Source organism: Balaenoptera musculus, chromosome 20 (assembly GCF_009873245.2).
Source record: "Balaenoptera musculus isolate JJ_BM4_2016_0621 chromosome 20, mBalMus1.pri.v3, whole genome shotgun sequence".
In the NCBI taxonomy this organism is placed as follows: Eukaryota; Metazoa; Chordata; class Mammalia; order Artiodactyla; family Balaenopteridae; genus Balaenoptera; species Balaenoptera musculus.
This window is the reverse complement of record NC_045804.1, coordinates 22,956,396-22,975,574: the sequence shown is the minus strand read 5'-3', so window position 1 is coordinate 22,975,574 and position 19,179 is coordinate 22,956,396. Positions and strand designations below refer to the sequence as shown.

The following is a 19,179-nucleotide window of genomic DNA, read 5'->3' as shown; positions in this document are numbered from 1 at the left end:
TGCGTGCAGCAACGAAGACCCAACGCAGCTAAAAATAAATTAATTAATTAATTTTTTTAAAAATCTGATATCGCTCACTCAACACTCTTCTGTAGTTTCTCATTGCCCTTAGGATAAATTATACACTCCTTGCCACAGCCCACTGAGGCCCTGCAGTCTTGTCCTTAGCACATGCTGCTCCCTTTGCCTGGAATAATCTTCCCTCCCTCCCTCTCTCCTCCATCTCTGGCAGCCATCCTCTTCACCTTGCTATCCTTTAATCAGGGCTTAACTAAAATATCACCTCCTTCAGGAAGCTTCCCATGATTCCCTGCCTCCAGATGAATTTAGGCAACACTGCTGAGTGTTTCTATAGCATCCCACATATTCCCAGGCAGTTTGTCAAGTTGGATAGCCGTTGCTTGTTTAATTGTCCACGTTTCTACCATACGCTGTAACTACATAAGGTCAGAAGACTTTTCATGCTCATCACTGTATCTTTTGATAATAAGTGATCAATTAATATGGGCTTATAGAATGGATGGAGGATGGATAAGTGGATGGATGAATAGATGGGGAAAAAAATGATACCTCCCCTCTGTAGAGTCTTCCTAGAGTCCTCTGGGCAGGGAGTTTTCCGTCTGTGCTTCATAATACCTAGTGCAAACCTCTACCCAAGCCTTAGTTTCCTCAGCTATAAAATGGGGGAAACAATAGTATCTACTTGGTGGGGTTATTGATATGAAATGATATAAGCCATGTAATAGTTTTAAATCCATGATAATAGGTTGTTACATTTAAATGAGGTAATCCACGCAAAGTGCTTAGAACAAGATCTTGTACTACTAAGTGCTCAAAAAATATTCATAATTATCATAGCACTTATCATTTCTTCCTGCCTGTGTCCCCTGCCAAAGAGTGAGCTCCTTAGGAGTACTGCTTAGGTCTTGATCATTTTTGGACACACCACCTCTATGACCTCACAGCGCCCAGCTCGGTGCTTTCAGTAAATGTTCACTGAGTGAACAAGTGAACAAATGAACACAGATTTGCCAGCCGATGAGTCAGGGCACTGCACTCCTTTTCATCACTCACAAACCCACATACACACTAATGCAAACAGTCTCTTACACATTCACACCCACTCACGTTCATTCAAAGAGCCTCAAAATACCACAGAACAGCCACCCAGCTTCCTAAAGTCAGCCATGCATCAAAGAAGAGACTTACCCACTTTCTTGCAGCCACCATATAGCACCCCAATGCCCAGTACCCCCTCCTCACCTCTGGAATGATGGGGGCTGTAGGAGGGAGGGAGCTCTCACTCACAGTAAGGAAGGCAAAGCTGGACCTTCAGCCCCCAGCACTGGCAGTACCGCAGCTACAGATAGCACTGCCCTCCCTCCCTTCCCTGGGGCTCACCTCTTTCCTTTTCTGAAAACCTGGGTCCCTGGGCTTGGCAGGTGGTTGAGGAAGAGGCCTGGGAGCCAGAACTCCTGGGTTCCTTTCTCATTCATCTAGTCTTGTCTCTGAACCCGGAAGCATAGACCATTGTCCTCCTCTCCTAGCGCCAAGCACAGCAATTTGTAGGAAAAAAGGCAGGATGAGGAGACCCCATGCCCCGGGGTGGTGGAAGGGCCTTGCTGTGAAATAATTATATTAGCCATCCTTTACTTGGCGCCTAATAAGGGTCAGATACTGAGGCCAGCGCTTTGCTACCTTCATTATTACTCATTTAATCCTTATAACAACCCCCTTTCCAGAGGAGAACAGCTGAGACGCTGCTGGTTAGTCGGTAGCCTAAAATCACCAGCTGGGACTGGCATGCCGGTCTCTAACCCCGGAATCATCAACTGCCAGGCTTCAGAGAATTCGGGGTGGATGGGGTAGGAGGGCTGGAGGTCCTCAGGTATTAAGCTGGGGAGACGCGCCCTCGTCCCAGACGCACCCCCCAATCAGCCAGGCCCTCTTGTCCCAGGTCCCTCTCCTGCGGGGACCTGGGCGGGGCCGGCGAGCCTGCGGGAGGCGCGGAGCCGGTGGCCCAGGCTCACAGGCCAAGATGGCTGTTAATTAAAGTGCTGGCACCGGCTCCTCTCTGCAAAGTTTGAAGCCGTTATTTTCCACTCCAGCGAAGCGGGGAGAATCCGGCTGGGCTGACAGAGACGCCACACCGCGCTAGGGGAGCAGGCGCTCTTTCGGGTCGGGGGGCGGGCCGCCTTGCAGCGCCGAGCGCGCCCCTGGACGCCCGGGCGAGCGCCGGGGATGCGTGCTCCCGCCCCTCCGCGGCCTCGGGCGACCAGCCGCAGTTTCCCCGGCGGATTCGGGAAGGACTCCGGGTGACAGACGAGCCCCAGCGGCACAGCGGAGGAGAGAGCCGTGTGCGCGCGAACTAGGGGGCGCGGGATTGTACAAATCATACGCCGACGACCGCGCACTTGTCCCTCGGGTCACCAGCCCTGTCGCTCTTGGGGGACTCATACTGGGGAGACCGCCGTGGGGGACGGGAGGCCGGACTGACTGCCGAGAGTCGGGACTACTCTTCCCGAGCCTGGGGAGGTCTAGCTGTCCTCCTCCCCCTGCACTTAACGCCTTCCTCCCTCTAGGAAGTAAACGGTACCTAGAGACCCAACTGGGTGGCGGTTAGAAGAGCTTGGAGCCAGGCTGGCGGTTTGAATCCCGGCTCTATCGCTTATTAGTTGTGTGACTTGGGGCAAATCTCTTACTTCCCAGAGCCTCAGTTCTCCCTCTGTAAAATGAAGTAATGATGGGCTTTACCTCTTTGGATTGCTGTGGAGATCTGGTGTGATGGCGTCAGTAAAGCAGTCAACACAGGGCCTGGCACACAGAAAACCCTGAATAAATGCTATTGATTGAATTTTTAGCTCCTTCCTTGGCGAGGGGATCACTCTAGCACGGGCTCGGCGGTGCTTGAAAGGTCCTCTCTCACAGCCCCCACCCCCCGCCCCCGACATCCTCCTGTTCTTGTCCTCCTCCCAGCTCAGGTGGGGTTAATCAATCTCAGCTTTGGGAGGGGTCCTCTCAGGAGAAAGGAGAAAGGCTGGAGGGTCATCCTTTAGCAGCAGCTAGTGGCCTCTGAATGGCAGAGCCCTCCCGGGTAGGCTGGATAAAGGAGGGTGAGGAGGAGCAGTGGAGCAGCCCAAACTGGGCCTCAAATAATGTGACAAATATTTTGATGGAAGCAGACGCCTTTTCGTTTATGCAGCCTAAACACTTTACTGCACTTGAGGAAGAGGATTGCCTTATACAACCTGATGGGGAAAAGAGTTAGGAGCTCAGGAGGCTCGAGGTTGGGTAGGAGGGGAGAGCTGAGGGACTGGGAGAGATCAACCCCTCCTCATGGAGGCTGGGAGAGGGGGTCACCACCCAGGGATGTGTTTGTACTGTCAGAACGGAGAAATTACCTGGAGTGCCCACTTTCTTAGGGCCCCGATTTCTGCCTTGCCTAAAAGCAGGGAGAAGGGAAGTGACCAGAGTAAGATGGAGGAGCCCCCGGCCCCATCCCCAGGAAAAAGCAGCCTGACCTGGCCTGGAGCGCAGGCAGGAAGGAGCAGAGGTAAGGAGGTGTGGGTAGAAAAATCCTGCTCTTCCTGGGAAAAGGCGGTCCCGGGAACATCCAGGAGCCAAAAAGAGAGGAGGGAGCGGCAGCTGTTAGTACTCGGGATTCTGCTGGGCACCCTGACAGGCATCCCACCCCCCGCCCCATCTCCCGGACAGGTTGTCTGCGAGGCCTGAGGGCAGATTGGCCTCCTCCCCATCCTCCTGCCTTCCCCTGTTCTCCCCACTCATAACCCTCTTCCTTGTCCTTCCTTCTTGCTCCCCGCTCCGTCCTCCTCTCAGTCGCTCTTTGTCCCCTGAAGACCGGGGTGCTCTACCCCAGCCTCCGCCCGCTGCGGGCCGTGGCCCCTCGTGCCTCTCTCTGTCTCTCTCGGCTTTCCTCGTAAGCGACCCTCGAGTCCTCTCCATCCCAATCCCTCTCGGCGCTCTCTAGCTCTCCCTATGACCCTCTCTTCCATTCGCTTTTCGTCCCTACTCTTCCCTTCTCTATGCGAGCCTCTTCTATGTCTCAGACTCTAGGCCCCTCTCCACTTCCGAGGCTCTGTCTCCCTCAGTCTCCCCTTTCCTCTCCCGGCTCCAGCCCTCTACTCCGCGGCCCCGCCCCACGGCCCCGCCCCTCTTGGTGGGCGGAGCCCTACCGTCCGCGGCCCAATTAGGCGCCGGCCCAGCCCTCAGCCCCACCCCTCATGGGCGCAAAGCTGCGCTGAGCGGGTGGGGCTGGACAGGGCGGAGGGGGCGGTGGCTTGAGCGCGGGGAGGCAGGAGGAATCAGGCAGGAGGCGGCGGCCGCCGCGCTCAGTTCTGCCGCGCCGCGGGAGGGAAGCGCGAGGCAGGAGCAGGCGGCTGGGCTCGGCAGCGCATCCAGCGCAGCGCGGCGCCCCGGGCCCGGCCCCATGCCCTCAGCCCCGCCGGACCGCCCTTGAGCGCGGGCGCCCTGCCCGCGCCCCCCGCCCGCCGGCACCATTGCCCCGACGGCGCGGCCTGGCGGCCCGGCGCTCCCCAGGCTCCGCGCCGGCCGGAAGACGCTGCTGGCAGCTGCCGCGGGCGTGGTGATGCTGCTGGTGCTGGTGGTGCTCATCCCCGTGCTCGTGAGCTCGGGCGGCCCGGATGGCCACTACGAGATGCTGGGCACCTGCCGCATGGTGTGCGACCCCTACCCCGCGCGGGGCCCCGGCGCCGGCGCGCGGCCCGACGGCGGCGACGCCCTGAGCGAGCAGAGCGGCGCGCCCCCGCCCTCCACGCTGGTGCAGGGCCCCCAGGGGAAGCCGGGACGCACAGGCAAGCCGGGCCCTCCCGGGCCCCCGGGGAACCCGGGTCCTCCGGGTCCTGTGGGGCCACCCGGGGAGAAGGGTGAGCCGGGCAAGACCGGCCCTCCCGGGCTGCCGGGCGCGGGGGGCAGCGGCGCCATCAGCACGGCCACCTATACCACGGTGCCGCGCGTGGCCTTCTACGCCGGCCTCAAGAACCCTCACGAGGGTTACGAGGTGCTCAAGTTCGACGACGTGGTCACCAACCTAGGCAACAACTACGACGCGACCAGCGGCAAGTTTACATGCAACATTCCCGGCACCTACTTTTTCACCTACCACGTCCTCATGCGCGGCGGCGACGGCACCAGTATGTGGGCGGACCTCTGCAAGAACGGCCAGGTGGGCCCGGCGGGGGCATGGGGCTGGCCTGGGGGCAGGGCATCCAGGGAGCCCGGGGCCGAAGGGTACGGAAGGGCGCAGATGGAGCCCTTGGAGCGGCTTAGGCATTACAGGCTGGGATGGTCCAGGCTGGCTGGCACCCCTAACTCCTCGGTTCCTGGGCGCCGGCTCCAAGGCAAATGCCGCTGGCCACCTGCGGCATGGAAATGCGGGAGATAAATCCAACTAATAATCAGAGCGCAGGGCTCCCGGGCGCGCGGACTGGCCCTTGGGGGCTTGGCCCTTGGGAAACAGCATCTGAGAGCTGGGATTCTGGTTAATACCAGCTGGCGATGAGGGGACGGATCAGGATGGGCTATGGGGAAAGGCAGCTTCGGCGCCCACGGGCGCCTGGGCGCAGCGCTAGGCGCGCAAGCGGAGAAGACGAGCTGTAGGAGATGTTTTGCGCACAAAGGCAAAGGGAGCCGAGCGCATAAAGCCTTAGCTGCAATACATCCCCCGCTCTAAGGAAGGGACCACTGGGCCGATCTGACACCCTTTGCAAAATCCGGGACTGCGCGGCCCCTTCCCACTGTGTCAGAGCTAACCGCACAAGAAGACGGCCTGGGGGGGAAAGTTTTTCCTCCTGAGGCAGGGCAAAGAGGTGGAAACTCCCCTCCTCTTTGCCTCCCAGCTGCAACTCCTGATTCCTGGGGTGTCGGGGGATCATCTTCCTTCCCTATCCCCATCGGAGAGACCAGAGTGGCAGGCACCAAGCTCACGAGGTCTTTGGTACCTGGGACCGGCAATGCCTCGTGCTCTCCTTGGAACCGCTGCCCCAGGACCAATCTTGACCTAACCCTGCCCCAGGGTGACAGTTTTACCCAGCTCCCTTCGCTTTGATTCCCCCTCCCTTCTCAGTGCTCCCAGACCACGGTGGCCTGGGGCCCCTGGGGTAGTCAAGCAGGAGCATCCTTGTGGAAGAAGGTGTCTGTGCCAATCAGAACTAAAGCTAGGCTGATGGGAGTTGGGAAGGAATCTCCTGTGACTGAGACCCAAGATCCTGCTGGAACCCCTCCCACTGCAGCACTACCCTGAGGCAGACCCTGGCTTGGCGGGTGGGGGAAAGGACAGGCCTGAGAGTCAGCAAAAAGCCTACCAGGTGCTTGTAGGTCTGCCCCCTGCCCTGTCTCCCATGCCTGCTCTCTCTGGTTTCTGCCTCTCCCCTGCCTCTCTCCTATCTCTCTATCTCTTGTGCTGGCCTCTCTCCTGTGTCTACCAGTCCTATCTGTCTCTCCCTGGGTTTCTGGTCCCTCACCCCTGGGTTTAACCCCCCTCTTTATTTCTTTGGTGTCTCTCTCCCACTTGTGTCTATCAGGCTTCCTGTGTCTCTCCTCTTTGTCCTTGGTCCTTGATCAAATGGGAGGCCCTAGTATCCAGTTAGGGCCATCTCTGCAGACAGCCCCGCAATTCCCCTTATTAATCGCTGGTAAGGGATGCAACAATGTCACCTTCATTGATGGAATTTCTTCCTTTCCTAAAGAAAGTTTGGGCTGGCATGAAGTTGAGGTTTCAGGGGGCTGGGGGCCCAGCTTGCCTGAATAGGGAGGTGGTCACCAGGCCACCAGTGGGCCCTAGACCCTGCGCTACTTCAGGAGGGTGCCGCAGGGCCCCAGAGATGAGACAAGAGGAGGCCCCAAAGATGGTGTGTGCTTGGGGCAAGAACACTTGCTTCAGTCTCAGGGAGGTGAAACTGACCCAAAAGCCTCTTTTTACCCCCCGGGGCAGGACATTGACAGAGCCTGACAAGGAGGTGGCACCACAGGCTGGTAGAAGAAATGAGGTGGCTTTAACCAGGGGTTTCAGAGACCCAGCATTTTAACAGTTACTCAGACCATTTCCTCCACACACATAAAAAAATCCAAGACAAGCAGTGGGGTGATAGGCCCTGGTCCTCCCCTACATCCTTTGTGACTTCTTCCAGATTGTCCAAGAGACTCCTTTAATCTCACTGGTCATTCTTTATATTAGTTTTGAGCCCCTGCTAGGAGCCAGGTTTGGGGTTCCAGAGGTTCAGTCTGTTTGCCCTCCAGGACCTCGTGGTCTGTGCAGGGGAGACAGTACTAAACACACAGTAACACACCCCAGCGATTATTGAGTGGGAGGAGCATCGGGAGACCACTGACACTCCTGTCCCCAGATGTGTCGGCTGGAGGGCGAGATTCAATGGGGCCTGCCCCAGCTCAGACCAACCTGGTTGGGGGAGAGGAAGGTGAACCTGGGTCCCCAAGGTGAGGAGACACAACTAGGGAGAAAATGAAAAGGTCAAGTGTAGGGAAAGGCTGGCTCAGAGGTGGACATTCAAGTGAGCGGAGAAAAAACTGATGGGGCTGGGCAGTGGGTGGGAACAGAAAAGAGGGGCTTGCTCCTCCCACGCCTTCAAGTCCAGGAGTGACCCTGGGCTCTGTGCTTTTCCCTCCTGGCTTCCTGCCTTGCAGAGAGGCTTCCAGAATTTCCTCCGGAAGGCAGAGCTGCATCTGGGCCCTGGCCCTTCCTTGGGCAACATGGGGAGATGGGGAGTCACCACCTTCCTGCCTGGTGCTGAGACCCCCTCTCTGTCCTTGTGTGAGGCCCACCAGCCCCTCTACCTAGGGGTAGCTTTGAGTCACCACTGCACAGCCTGATGGCACTAAGCCCGGGTCATTAGGACATGGGGACCTGAGGAGCCTGAGGAAGGGACTCTAGGTTGGGGCCGGTGCCCTGGGTGAGGTGAGCCCCCTGCAGCTCCCTCTAAGACCCACAGTTCAGGCACTTCCCTGGTGGTCCAGTGGTTAAGACTCCGTGCTTCCAGTGCAGAGGGCATGGGTTCAATCCCTGGTCCCTGGTCGGGGAACTGAGATCCCACATGCCGGGCGAGGACGTGAAATTGATAAACGGGGCTAGAGAAGAGGGGACTGTGTGGGGACAGGCCAGGGCCTATGGGAAGACAAGTATTACAAATGGGCAGGGGCTTGGACACCAGAGTTTGAGTGAGGTGAGAAGTGGTGGGGTGTGTAAATTGGGGACCATGGTATAAGGACCTAACTGGAGATCAGCCTCTCTGATGGGGGGAGAGGGGCCCCCTGCTGTCCTCTCTGGCCTCTAATGCCTTTCACAGCACAGAACCAGTGCCTGGCATAGTAGGGACCCAGCAATGGTGTGAAAGCACAAGTCTCCTGTGGACCAGGCTGGCTGCCTGTGGGAGCCACACCTGCACATCCAAAACCCCAGCATTGCTCTGGGGGTAGAGGCACATCTCCTGGGTTCTCTGCCCCCACCCGACCCCCACTCCAGGCCCCTAATCGGACCACTGCCTCAGTTTCCTTTATTGGCAGCCCTTGAAGAGGTGCTTCTATAGCGCCCCCTCCTGACAAGCCCCAGACTTGCTTTCCTGCTTCCAGGACAACCTCAAATCCCCAAACTTCCCCTCGGCCCCCAGGAGGAGCTGGATGCCTCAACTGTTTCCAGTCTTGTGCAGAGAATCAGGACCCCTGGGTTCCATTCCTGGATCCCCCACTGTCTAAGGATGGAAGAGCATTAATTCTCCCTGCCTCCGTGGATAGTTAGGATAATCACAGCAACAATCATGGTGATGAATAAATAATAAACATAAACATAACAGTTCTGATGCCTGTCACATCACCAGGAGATTCCTGATGACAGATGACGGTATTCTAATGGATTTGGCTATTAAGAAGCACACTGTTTTAATGAGTTAAGGCTAAATTAATCTGGGTAATAAAAATAATTGTTATTAATAGTAATTTATTAGCAAAGATAATGAAATGCATGTGTAATAATAAATACTACCAGGATTAGGGCCCGGGGAACAATACAGGAGTTGGCTGCTTGTTTTCAGCTCTTTCCTAGTAGCTCAAAGCCCCATCAAGATTAAAAATTTTTTCCTTCACTGTCAAAAAGCATCTACACTGGTGGCAGTGGTGAGGCAGGATCTTCTCATCCATTTTCTAAACGGAGAAACTGAGCTCCTTGGCAGATGGCATCTCTCCCTCATTTGATTTTCCACCACCTTTAGCTGGACCAGGAGTTTTCCCAACTGAGTGCCCCAAACAATTCCCTCCCAGGTTGGGGAAGAAGAGCTTGAGGGGAGAGAAGGGGCTGAAAGGATCTGGGCTCTAAATGGCAGACTGTATGCAAATATGTCGGGTCCTCCTGGTGCAGCATTGCTGCTGAGTCAGCAGCTTTGGCACAGCTGATCTACAGTTCTGCCTTCCGTCCAGGAAGGAGGATGGGTCCCTCCCCTAATTTGGCTTGGTCCAGCCCTGACTGTCAGCCCTTGGGGGAGTTGCCTTCGGGGAAGGGGCAGGTTGGAGAGGGGCTGTTGAGGAGCCTGGCTGAGAGAACCCCATTCAATGCAGCCTCCCCCCACCACAAGCCAGAACTTGGAGATGGCTCCTGTCTTCCCATTCTCCACCCAGAATATCCTGGAGAGGCCCCAGATCAGGTGGCTCAGGACTTGCGCTGGCCTCAGCGGTTGGAAAGGAATGCCTGGAAGGAATTTGTCCACCACCCCACATCCTCAATATCTTATGATTATAGTCTGAGCCCCCCAAATGATGTGTCAGGCTTCAAATCCAAAGGCTGATGCTCCCCTGCCCCATCATCCTGCCTGTCCCGCCCCTCCTCCATCAAAACAAGGACCAGCAAGGGTATCAGATCAGACTGAGGATCACAGAAGGATATAAGGCTTGGTTCCCTTCTTCCCATCCACTCCCTTTCTACCACCGTGGGGTGATACAGGAGGAGCCAGAAGTCCTCTTTGGGTTGGGGAGTAGTCACAGGTATAGCTACAGCTCTTTGGAGGCGGGATGCAGGCCCAACCTGAGCCTTGGGAGGGGAAGTAATTACCAGGCCTTCCATCTCACTGCTCTGGTGTGAAAGACTCCAGAATGGACTTCAGGCAAGGCGTCCACAGAGCAGGTCCTGGTACTAGTGTGGTTGCTTACTAGTAGCCTGGCATTGATCCAGGCCTGAACCTATAAGACCAAGGGGCGCCCTCCTGTCCATCCACTGACATAAGAACAGGTGGATGTGGCTGAAATGTAAGGCATCATTATCACAATAAGGCAGAGAGGAACCAATGGTGAGAGAGGGGATGGCCCTCCATCCCTTAGGGGTCCAGAGAATTCCTCCTGCAAGGAGGGAGTTCCAGGCTGGGGCATCCTGGAAACATTGTTGAAGTCAGACAGTGAGACCTAGGGGAGTTAAGGAGGCCGATTACACCTAGACTGCCAATTCAGACCCAGATTATACCTGCCCTAGAAATCCAAGGCTCCTCTGTAACCCCTTCCCAAAACACACAGTTATGACTGGACAGGGCAGTGGTGGGATGATGGGAGAAAAGCAGGCTGAGAGCCCTGATGGGGCTAGAGGTGGGGCTTTGGGGGCTTCCAGAGGTAGCTGCCTTACCTCTGACGGTCCCCCTCCCTCCCCGACCCCACTTCTCTCCCTCCTCCTCCCCTCCCCTCTCACACACACCCCTCTTCTCCTACCCCCACCAACCCCGCAGGTGCGGGCCAGCGCCATTGCCCAGGACGCAGACCAGAACTACGACTACGCCAGCAACAGCGTGATCCTGCACCTGGACGCGGGCGACGAGGTCTTCATCAAGCTCGACGGAGGCAAAGCGCACGGCGGCAACAGCAACAAATACAGCACATTCTCCGGCTTCATCATCTACTCCGATTGAGCTCCTCGCGACCCCTCCGTCCCCTATCCCCCCGGAGGTCCCTTTCCGGCGGAGCCGAGGATGACCCATCCCCCTACCCCCACCCCCTCGCTGCCCGCCACGGCCGCCGGCTTCTCCCGGCTATGACGCCCCCGGCCTGCCCTCACCACCGTCCGGGCCGCAGCTAGCCCTCCTGCCGTCTCGCCGCAGAGCCGGGTCCAGCTCGCCCCGTCCCGGTTCCCCAGGAGGCGGTGTCGACCGCCCCCGCCCTGGCCCGTGCTGTATATTTGTACAATAGGATTGTTTTTGCCCACCCTACCCACCAGCCCGCCCCAGCTGGGGGAGAGGTCTCGGCGGGGTCGCTCCCGGTGCTCGGATGCGCTGCCCACCCGCTCTGGGGTGGCGCTGCCTGGGGAAGCGGTGTATTGGGGGCTGGATGGCTTCCCAGCTACAGCCCTGGCCGGCTGCGCCCCATCTTACCAAAGCTATAATAAAACACTTCTACCCCGCTGGCTTTCCGACTGTGCCCTGGAGAGGAGTTGCAGGAGGGGACCGTGAACCCTGCCCTCCTCCAGGCTGGGAATGAGTCTGTTGAAAGCTTCTCATGGATCCGGGGGGAGCCAGGCGCCAGAGCCAGAGCTGTTCCAGGAGGAGGTGGGCCGAGGGGCCCAATGCCCACCACAGCCCAAGTGGGCCTGGGCAGCTGGAATAGGAGGCAACCCAGTTACATCATCATTTTCCAGGGTGGAAAAGCTCCAACTTTTCGACCTTGAAAGCGGCATCAGCATTCCAAAGGCACAGCAAGTTTTAAATTGGGAAACCCAGGTTCCAGTCCCAGTGCCACGGTGTAGAATTCTGGCCGTGTCACTCTTTCCTAACTCAGTTCTGGGTTAGTGACATCAATGAAAGGAGCAAGCTTTGCATTAAATGCTGGTTGACCCTGACCCAAGCGCTTCACCCCTGGGCCTCAGTTTTCTCATTATAATATGTAGGTGAGGAGACCTAACCTACTTCACTTGACTGAGGATTAGAGAGGTATCATGTATATGCTCAATAAACACAGCTTTTATTATTTATGCATCACTTTAAAGTTTGTCAAAGGCTTTCACGTATGTCATCTCACTTGAGTCTTCCAAGAGCCCTGGAAGGTTGGATGAGTAGATTTTATTCTTTTTCCAAAGAGGTTAAATAGCTTTAAAAATAGGACACAGGGATTTCCCTGGTGGTGCAGTGGTTAAGGATCCACCTGCCAATGCAGGGGACACGGGTTCGAGCCCTGGTCTGGGAAGATCCCACATGCCGCGGAGCAACTAAGCCTGCGTGCCACAACTACAGAGCCTGTGCTCTAGAGCCCGCGAACCACAACTACTGAGCCCACGCAGCTAGAGCCCATGATCCGCAACAGGAGAGCCCACCGCAATGAGAAGCCCACGCACCTTAACGAAGAGTAGCCCCCGCTCGCTGCAACTAGAGGAAGCCCACACACAGCAACGAAGACCCAACACAGCCAAAAGTAAATAAAATAAAATAAATAAATTTATTTAAAAAAAAATAGGACACAGTCACCAAGTTCTGTGATTGCACTTGAATCCGAGAAGCCCTTGCTCCCTGGAGACACACTAAATCTCCTTGCCTTGTCACTGCCTCCCTCACCTCCTATTACTGGGACCATGACGGTTGCACAGTTAGGGCATTCCTAAATCATAATAGCTAATATTTAGAGAGCACCCACTCTGTGTCTGACACCACATAGGAACTTTTTTTTTTTTTTAAATTTATTTTTGGCTACGTTGGGTCTTCGTTGCTGCGCTCAGGCTTTCTCTAGTTGTGGCGAGCAGGGCTACTCTTTGTTGCAGTGCACGGGCTTCTCATTGCGGTGGCTTCTCTTGTTGCAGAGCACGGGCTCTAGGTGCGCAGGCTTCAGTAGTTGTGGCGCACGGGCTTAGTTGCTCCGCGGCATGTGGGATCTTCCCGGACCAGGGCTCGAACCCATGTCCCCTGCATTGGCTGGCGGATTCTTAACCACTGCACCACCAGGGAAGCCCCATATAGGAACTTTATAGATATTATCTCATGGAAATATGTGTGGGGTGGGAGTGGACTGGCAAGAAATGCTCCCATGCCCTTTAACATGGATGCTGTCGTTTTATCCATTTCAGATGAGGAAACTGAGGCTCAGAGAGGATAAATAATTTGCCATGGTCACAGAGCTAGGAAGAGGCAAATGCCAGTATTTGAACCAAAGACCATGCTCTTACACAGCATGCCATATTTCATAAAGATCTGGGATCTCCAAAGCAGAACGGAGGAAGGATGGCTTGGGGCAGCCCAGCGCTTCCACTCCAGCGCTGCCCTGCAGAGGCTTGATGGGATTTACAAGCATCTGCCCTGGGCAGCAGCCATGGGGTGAGCCTCTTGGAGAATCCCAAGGCTCTGCTTGAGGGAAGGGTCCCATCTGGCCTCCCCTCCCCCTGCTGGCTCAGCTGGAGAGACAGGAAGGAGGGGTGGCCTCCCTCCCAGTCAGGCCCCATGTATGGACCCTTGTCAAGGCTGGCAGACTTGAATGACTTTCTTTATCCTGTCTTCTCTCCCCTACATCCCCCTACTTCCAGCTGTGGCCATTTAATAAAATTAGCTTAATACTTGTTCCTTCCCTGTGGGGTCTGGAGATTGAAATCTGCGGGTTCCCACAAACCCAATAAAACCCCTGGCAGGTCTAGCTGGAACAAGAGTTTCCTTGGGAAGAGTGATTAGATTAGCCAGCAGCCCCCCCTCCCGCCCCTGCCCCCCGCCAGTGCCACCCACAGCCCCCTGTGATTCTTTAATGGTCACACTGGCCCCAAATTACCCAGCCACCGCACCTGGGGGTGCTCCCCAGCCCTCCCCAGAGACCACAGGGACTGGTCTAGGACCTCTGCTACAGCAAAAAGCATGTTAGTCATTTTTTAGGGAGAGCCAGGCTGGCTGGCCTGCTTTCTTTTCTTTCTGGTGACTGGTTGATCCTCATGTCATTTTGAGAGATGGGCCTAAAATCTCCATGTCGCAGATGAGGAAATCATAGTCTGAAGAAAATCTGTGACTTGTCCATGGTCATGCAGCAAGTTTGTGACACAACTGGGACAGGACTGAAGCCAAGGACTTTTTCTTCCTTTGCAGGGCACCGGGGGTGTCCGGCAGTGCCAGTTGCCAGCTGGTTGTCACTCAAGCAGCATCCCAGCTGCCGGGGAACATGTTGGGGAAGTGTCTCCCCCATTAGACAGGGGCTCCCCAAGGGCGAGTCTATTTTTTCCCCCTCAGACTTGGGACACCTGAGGGCAAGGACTATGTCTCCACCCTCAGAATGGGAAACTTTCTGAAGGCAAGACTGTGTCTCCTTCATCAGACTGGGCGTCCTCAAAGACAGTGTTTTGACTCAGTTGAGGGCAATGTGTGTATCTCCAGAGACTGGGGACAAGGAGGGGCCATTTCCTAGTTGCAAAGATTGTGGCTGTCCTCTCAGTGGCTCCAAGGGTAGACACTGTGCTTTTTCTATTAAACTAGGGTTTCTGAGACCAGACCCTGGGACTGGGGGTTCCCTGAAGGACAAACTCTGTCTCCTCATCCAACTGGGGGCTCATTGAAAGCAGGGCATGTGTCTCGCCTCTTCCTCTGTCAGGGGAGTTTCTGCCACAGAAACATTCTACGGGGCAGGGCTGGCTAGGTGGTGGAAAGGAGGCTGGACAGGCAGAATGGTGGTCCCACTCTGGAGGAAGGAAGGAAGAAGCCTCCCCAGGCCGCCTCCCCTTTAGAAAGATGTGTGATTAATTAAAGAATAATGTCCCTGCCAAAGGGGTGTGAGGATGGCAGTGCCCCTGGAGCTCACCCACACGAAGAATGGTAGGCCATCCTGTGCCCAGGCATCTGCCAGCCCTCGGAGCTGGTGCTGCCCTGGTTTCCGGGGTCACGGGGAGCAGAAGGGGCGGCAGGAGCCCACTGCTGGGGGCTACCCTAATTGGATGACTTTGCAGGAAGGCCAGGCAGGTGCGCTCGGCTCTCTGCTTCAGCTTGCTGCAAACACATCTGCCATGGTGAGGTCTAGGGGTTAATTGCCTCCCGCCTCACTCCTGGTAACCGATATTTCATTTACTGCTCAGAGGGGGAGCTGCCTGGAGAATCAATCCTGGACAAGCATCCAGGGGAGAGGGGAGGCGCGGAGGCACGGAAGCTGTGTCCCGGAGGGTCTCTGAGCGTCAGAGGAAGAGGCAGGAGGCAAGGACCAATTGCTCAAGGCTACTCTGGGGCTCACCCGCATTCTGCTGACCCTGACAACAGCTCCAGGACCCCCAAGAGCTGGGAGAGAATCCCAGGGGTCCAGAGGCTGCACTACTTCAGCTAGCTGTGCTGTTTCCCCTGCCCTGGTTCCTTCTGCATGTACTTATCTGGGTACCCCCGTAAGCTGTAGCAGGTTAGATGCTGTTAATAAGGTTATTTTCACAAGCGATGAAGGTATATTTGAAAAGCGGAACTGGAGGTGTGAGCTCCTTGCTTCCTTCCAGGTAATAAACCTTAAAATCCTACAAATGAAGTGATAATAAAGTGGAAGTGAAAAGTCTATACATGTTTGGGACTGGGTGGGCGTGGAAGGGTTACTGAGAGGGGGCAGCTGGGGCCTGGAGAGAAAAGGGACCAGAGGGCTCCCCGCCCCCATGCTTTCCACATGCTACCCATTTGCCCCATCTGCCAAAATTGAGAATCAAAGCCACAGAATGGGCAACTCTCATTACACAGCTGGAAGAACTGAGACCCAGAGAGGAACCCAAGGTTGCTCGGGCTGGTTCAGGGCAGAGCTAGAACCTGAGACAGCAGGACCCAGCAGACATGCAGCAATTGGAGTCAAAGAACTGGGCTCGGGCTTCCCTGGTTGCACAGTGGTTAAGAATCCGCCTGTCAATGCAGGGGACACGGGTTCCAGCCCTGGTCCGGGAAGATCCCACATGCCGTGGAGCAACTAAGCCTGTGAGCCACAACTACTGACCCATGCGCCACAACTACTGAAGCCCGCGCGCCTAGAGCCCCTGCTCCGCAACAGGAGAAGCCACCGCAATGAGAAGCCCGTGCACCACAACGAAGAGTAGCCCCTGCTCACCGCAACTAGAGAAAGCCCGCCCACAGCAACGAAGACCCAATGCAGACAAAAATAAATAAATAAAATAAATAAATTTATAAAACAAAAAAAAAAAGAACTGGGCTCAAGTTCTGGCCCAGTTCAGTGTTTCAGGAAATGAAATTTCACCTCTCTGAGCCTCAGTTTCTCCATCTATAAAATGGGCCTAACAAAAATATCTACTTGAAGGGCCATTATGAGGCAGTGGGTAAGAAATTATTAATATTTTGTAAGTTGTAAAGCAAAATGCAGATGCAAGTCTCCTAAGCCCTGTGATTTAAAATTCTTTTGAGGACTTCCCTGGTGGTCTAGTGGTTAAGAATCTGCCTTCCAATGCAGGGGACACGGGTTCGATCCCTGGTGGGGGAACTAAGATCCCACATGCCACAGGGCAACTAAACCCGTGCGCTCTAGAGCCCGGGTGCCACAGCTAGAGAGCCTGCGCCCTGCAACTACTGAGCCCGTGGGCCCCAGAGTCCGTGCCACAACTAGAGAGAAGCCCACGCACCGCAACAAAAGATCCCACAGGCCGCAACAAAGATCCGACACAGCCAAATAAATAAATAAATAAATAAAAATGAAAATAAAATTCTTTTGGCTGCACTTCAATGCGTGGGACGGTGATGATCATCACTGAAGAAAACGAAGACATCTGGGTTTTCTCCCACCCGAAGTGAGTGTGGGGCACTAGGGGAGAGATTGGTCTGAGGTACCCAGGATGTAGAGCTAAGTATTAAGAATGGAGTCTCCAATGTGGATTCTCCCACTGTTCTGCTCTGTGGCCTCCAATTTGGGGTAAGAGCACAGGGGTACCCCCAAGGACCTGGCCAACCCATCTGTTTGGTCTCTACTTGCTCTGCTCATTTTAACATTACTGAATACCTCATCTGGGCCAGGCCCTAGCTCAGTGTGGAGGAGCCAGAAAGTGATAAGAAACCACCCAGGGCTTCAAGATACCTACAGAGATCATATAAATACATCCAGGACACGGTGCTATTAGAGAGGCAGGGAAGGCTCCCCCAACTGTTAACAGCTCTGAGGGAGCTGGACTAAGGGGAGGCTTACTTTTTTTTTTTTTTTTTTACTTATATAATGTTCAAAAAGGTTTTACAACAAGTCTCCTTCCAAAATCTGAGATCCCAACCCCACCCCAGCTGTTGCTGAAGCTGTCCTTTTTGGAATAGGGAAGGGGGCAGAACCCAGGCAGCTGAGGGGTTTCTCTTCTTTTGTCCAGGGGTTTGGGGAATATTGGAGCTGGAAGAACAAATATACTCTCATCTCCGTATCAACAACTAAGTTATAACAGTAGCTTATGCACCATGCGCTGTTTTAAGAATTTTGCACGTATTCGTTCATTTTAATCTCACGATGATCCCATAAGGTAGTTACTATTATCACACCCATTTTTTTGGATGAGAAAAATGAGGCACAGAGAGGTAAACCTTGCCCAAGATCATCAGGCTTCATCTTTCTGGCAACAGCTCTCTTGACTGTCCATTCCCTGGAGTAGGGGAAGGGTTGAATCTCACTCCCTCCCAGCCAGAGAAGTCTTTCCTCCCCTAAATCACTAGACACTTCCTATAACACCTGCCACCTGGGCAGCTTGTGCAGGGGCGGGGTTCCTGCCTCTTCCCAGACGGTAATGGGCAAATTCAAGGAGTTCTTCCCAGGCCCCCAGGGCACAAGCCCCTCTGCTCCCTGAGTGAGGAACCCCAGCCAGCATTAGGACAACTGCCTAGGCCAGTAGAGTTACAGACCTCTCCCTGCCTGCCCAGAACCAGGGATGGGTCTGCTAGACCCTGGGCTACTTCAGCTGCCTGCAGAACACCTGCTCTTCCATGAAGCCTTCCTGGACTTCCCCAGCAGTCATCTGCCATCTCCAAGGCCATACTGAGAGCATCTTCCAAGTGGCTCACTCAGTACCTAACACGGCTTCCTCTAGTTGAGGCAAGTGGGGGCTACTCTTCGTTGCGGTGCGAGGGCTTCTCACTGTGGTGGCTTCTCTTGTTGCGGAGCACGGGCTCTAGGCCCTCGGTCTCAGTAGTTGCCGCACGCGGCCCTAGAGCACACAGGCTTCAGTAGTTGAGACGCGTGGGCTCAGTAGTTAGGGCGCATAGGTTTAGTTGCTCTGCGGCATATGGGATCTTCCCGGACCAGGGATTGAACCTGTGTCCCCTGCATTGGCAGGTGGATTCTTACCCCCTGCGCCACCAGGGAAGTCTCCAAGGACCTTTTAAAATTGGTCTACACCCGAAGCAGTGAATGCTACATCCGGGTGCAAAGATGTGCAGTGACAAGTGTACAGGTGAATGGACATGCCTCCCTTCTGCCTCCTTTGAGCACCCAGGGTTGGAAATCTTGCCACTTGCAGATAGTGAGACATCCACACACCTCACAAGAGCACAGAGCCTGTGGCCTTTCACACCCCCAGCCATGTCAGCCCAGAAACATCTGCTGCCAGACAAGGCAAAAATCCTGCACCCAGCCCTCACGTCTGGGTTATATGCTTTGAAGTTCTTGTTAGACCAGTACCAGGCTGCTCTCCCCTTATCAGCATCTGTGGTGTAGGGCCCAAGGGTTTTCCATTTGTGTCCACTAAGGTGGGCCTCACCAGGCCCTACCAAGCTCTCTCAGCATCACTGGGCTTGGTTGACTCTCTCACCTGCAGAATTCTTTTCCCTTGGCCTCTTAAGATCCAAGGAATGGCTCCACTCACCAAACGAGCTCCACTCCTCCTTCAGACCTCAGCTTGCACGTCACTTCCTCCTGACACCCTCAGATGTTCTCATTATAGCCCATCTCTCATGTCATTGTTAGTCATTGTTTAATAGGCCAATTTCTCCCATAGCCTGAAAGCTCTATGAAGGTAGGAGGTGAGTGTTTATCACTCACCACCCTATCCTCTGAGCCTACTTGTCTCTTATCAGTAAATACTTGTTGAATGAATGAATACGAGAACACCCATTACCACTTCATTGAATGTCTGCAAGTTGCTTTACCTACATTATTTCTAATCTTTGTAACAAGCTAAGTATTATTTTATCCTCTTTTTTTATAACTGCAGAAACTGAGGCTCTGAGAGGCTAAGTGACTTGCCCCAAATGATCAAGCAAGTAAATGTCCCCT

The 19,179-nt window shown here is 54.9% G+C and overlaps 1 protein-coding gene across 1 annotated transcript; it reads left to right on the top strand.

The window, feature by feature from the left end:
• Window positions 1–4,327: 4,327 nt before the first annotated feature.
• Window positions 4,328–11,907, top strand: C1QL1 (complement C1q like 1). Its single transcript, XM_036837168.1, has 2 exons — window positions 4,328–5,203; window positions 10,752–11,907. The coding sequence occupies exons 1-2, from the start codon at window positions 4,607–4,609 to the stop codon at window positions 10,929–10,931; spliced, it is 777 nt and encodes a 258-aa protein (XP_036693063.1). The 5' UTR covers window positions 4,328–4,606; the 3' UTR covers window positions 10,932–11,907.
• The last annotated feature ends 7,272 nt before the right edge of the window (window positions 11,908–19,179 follow it).

Excerpts from the sequence above, each read along its gene's own strand:
- C1QL1 (XM_036837168.1), top strand. The coding sequence starts at position 4,607 with ATGCTGCTGGTGCTGGTGGTGCTCATCCCCGTGCTCGTGAGCTCGGGC. Across the intron at positions 5,204-10,751 it reads ACCTCTGCAAGAACGGCCAG|GTGCGGGCCAGCGCCATTGC; the intron begins GTGGGCCCGGCG and ends CCAACCCCGCAG.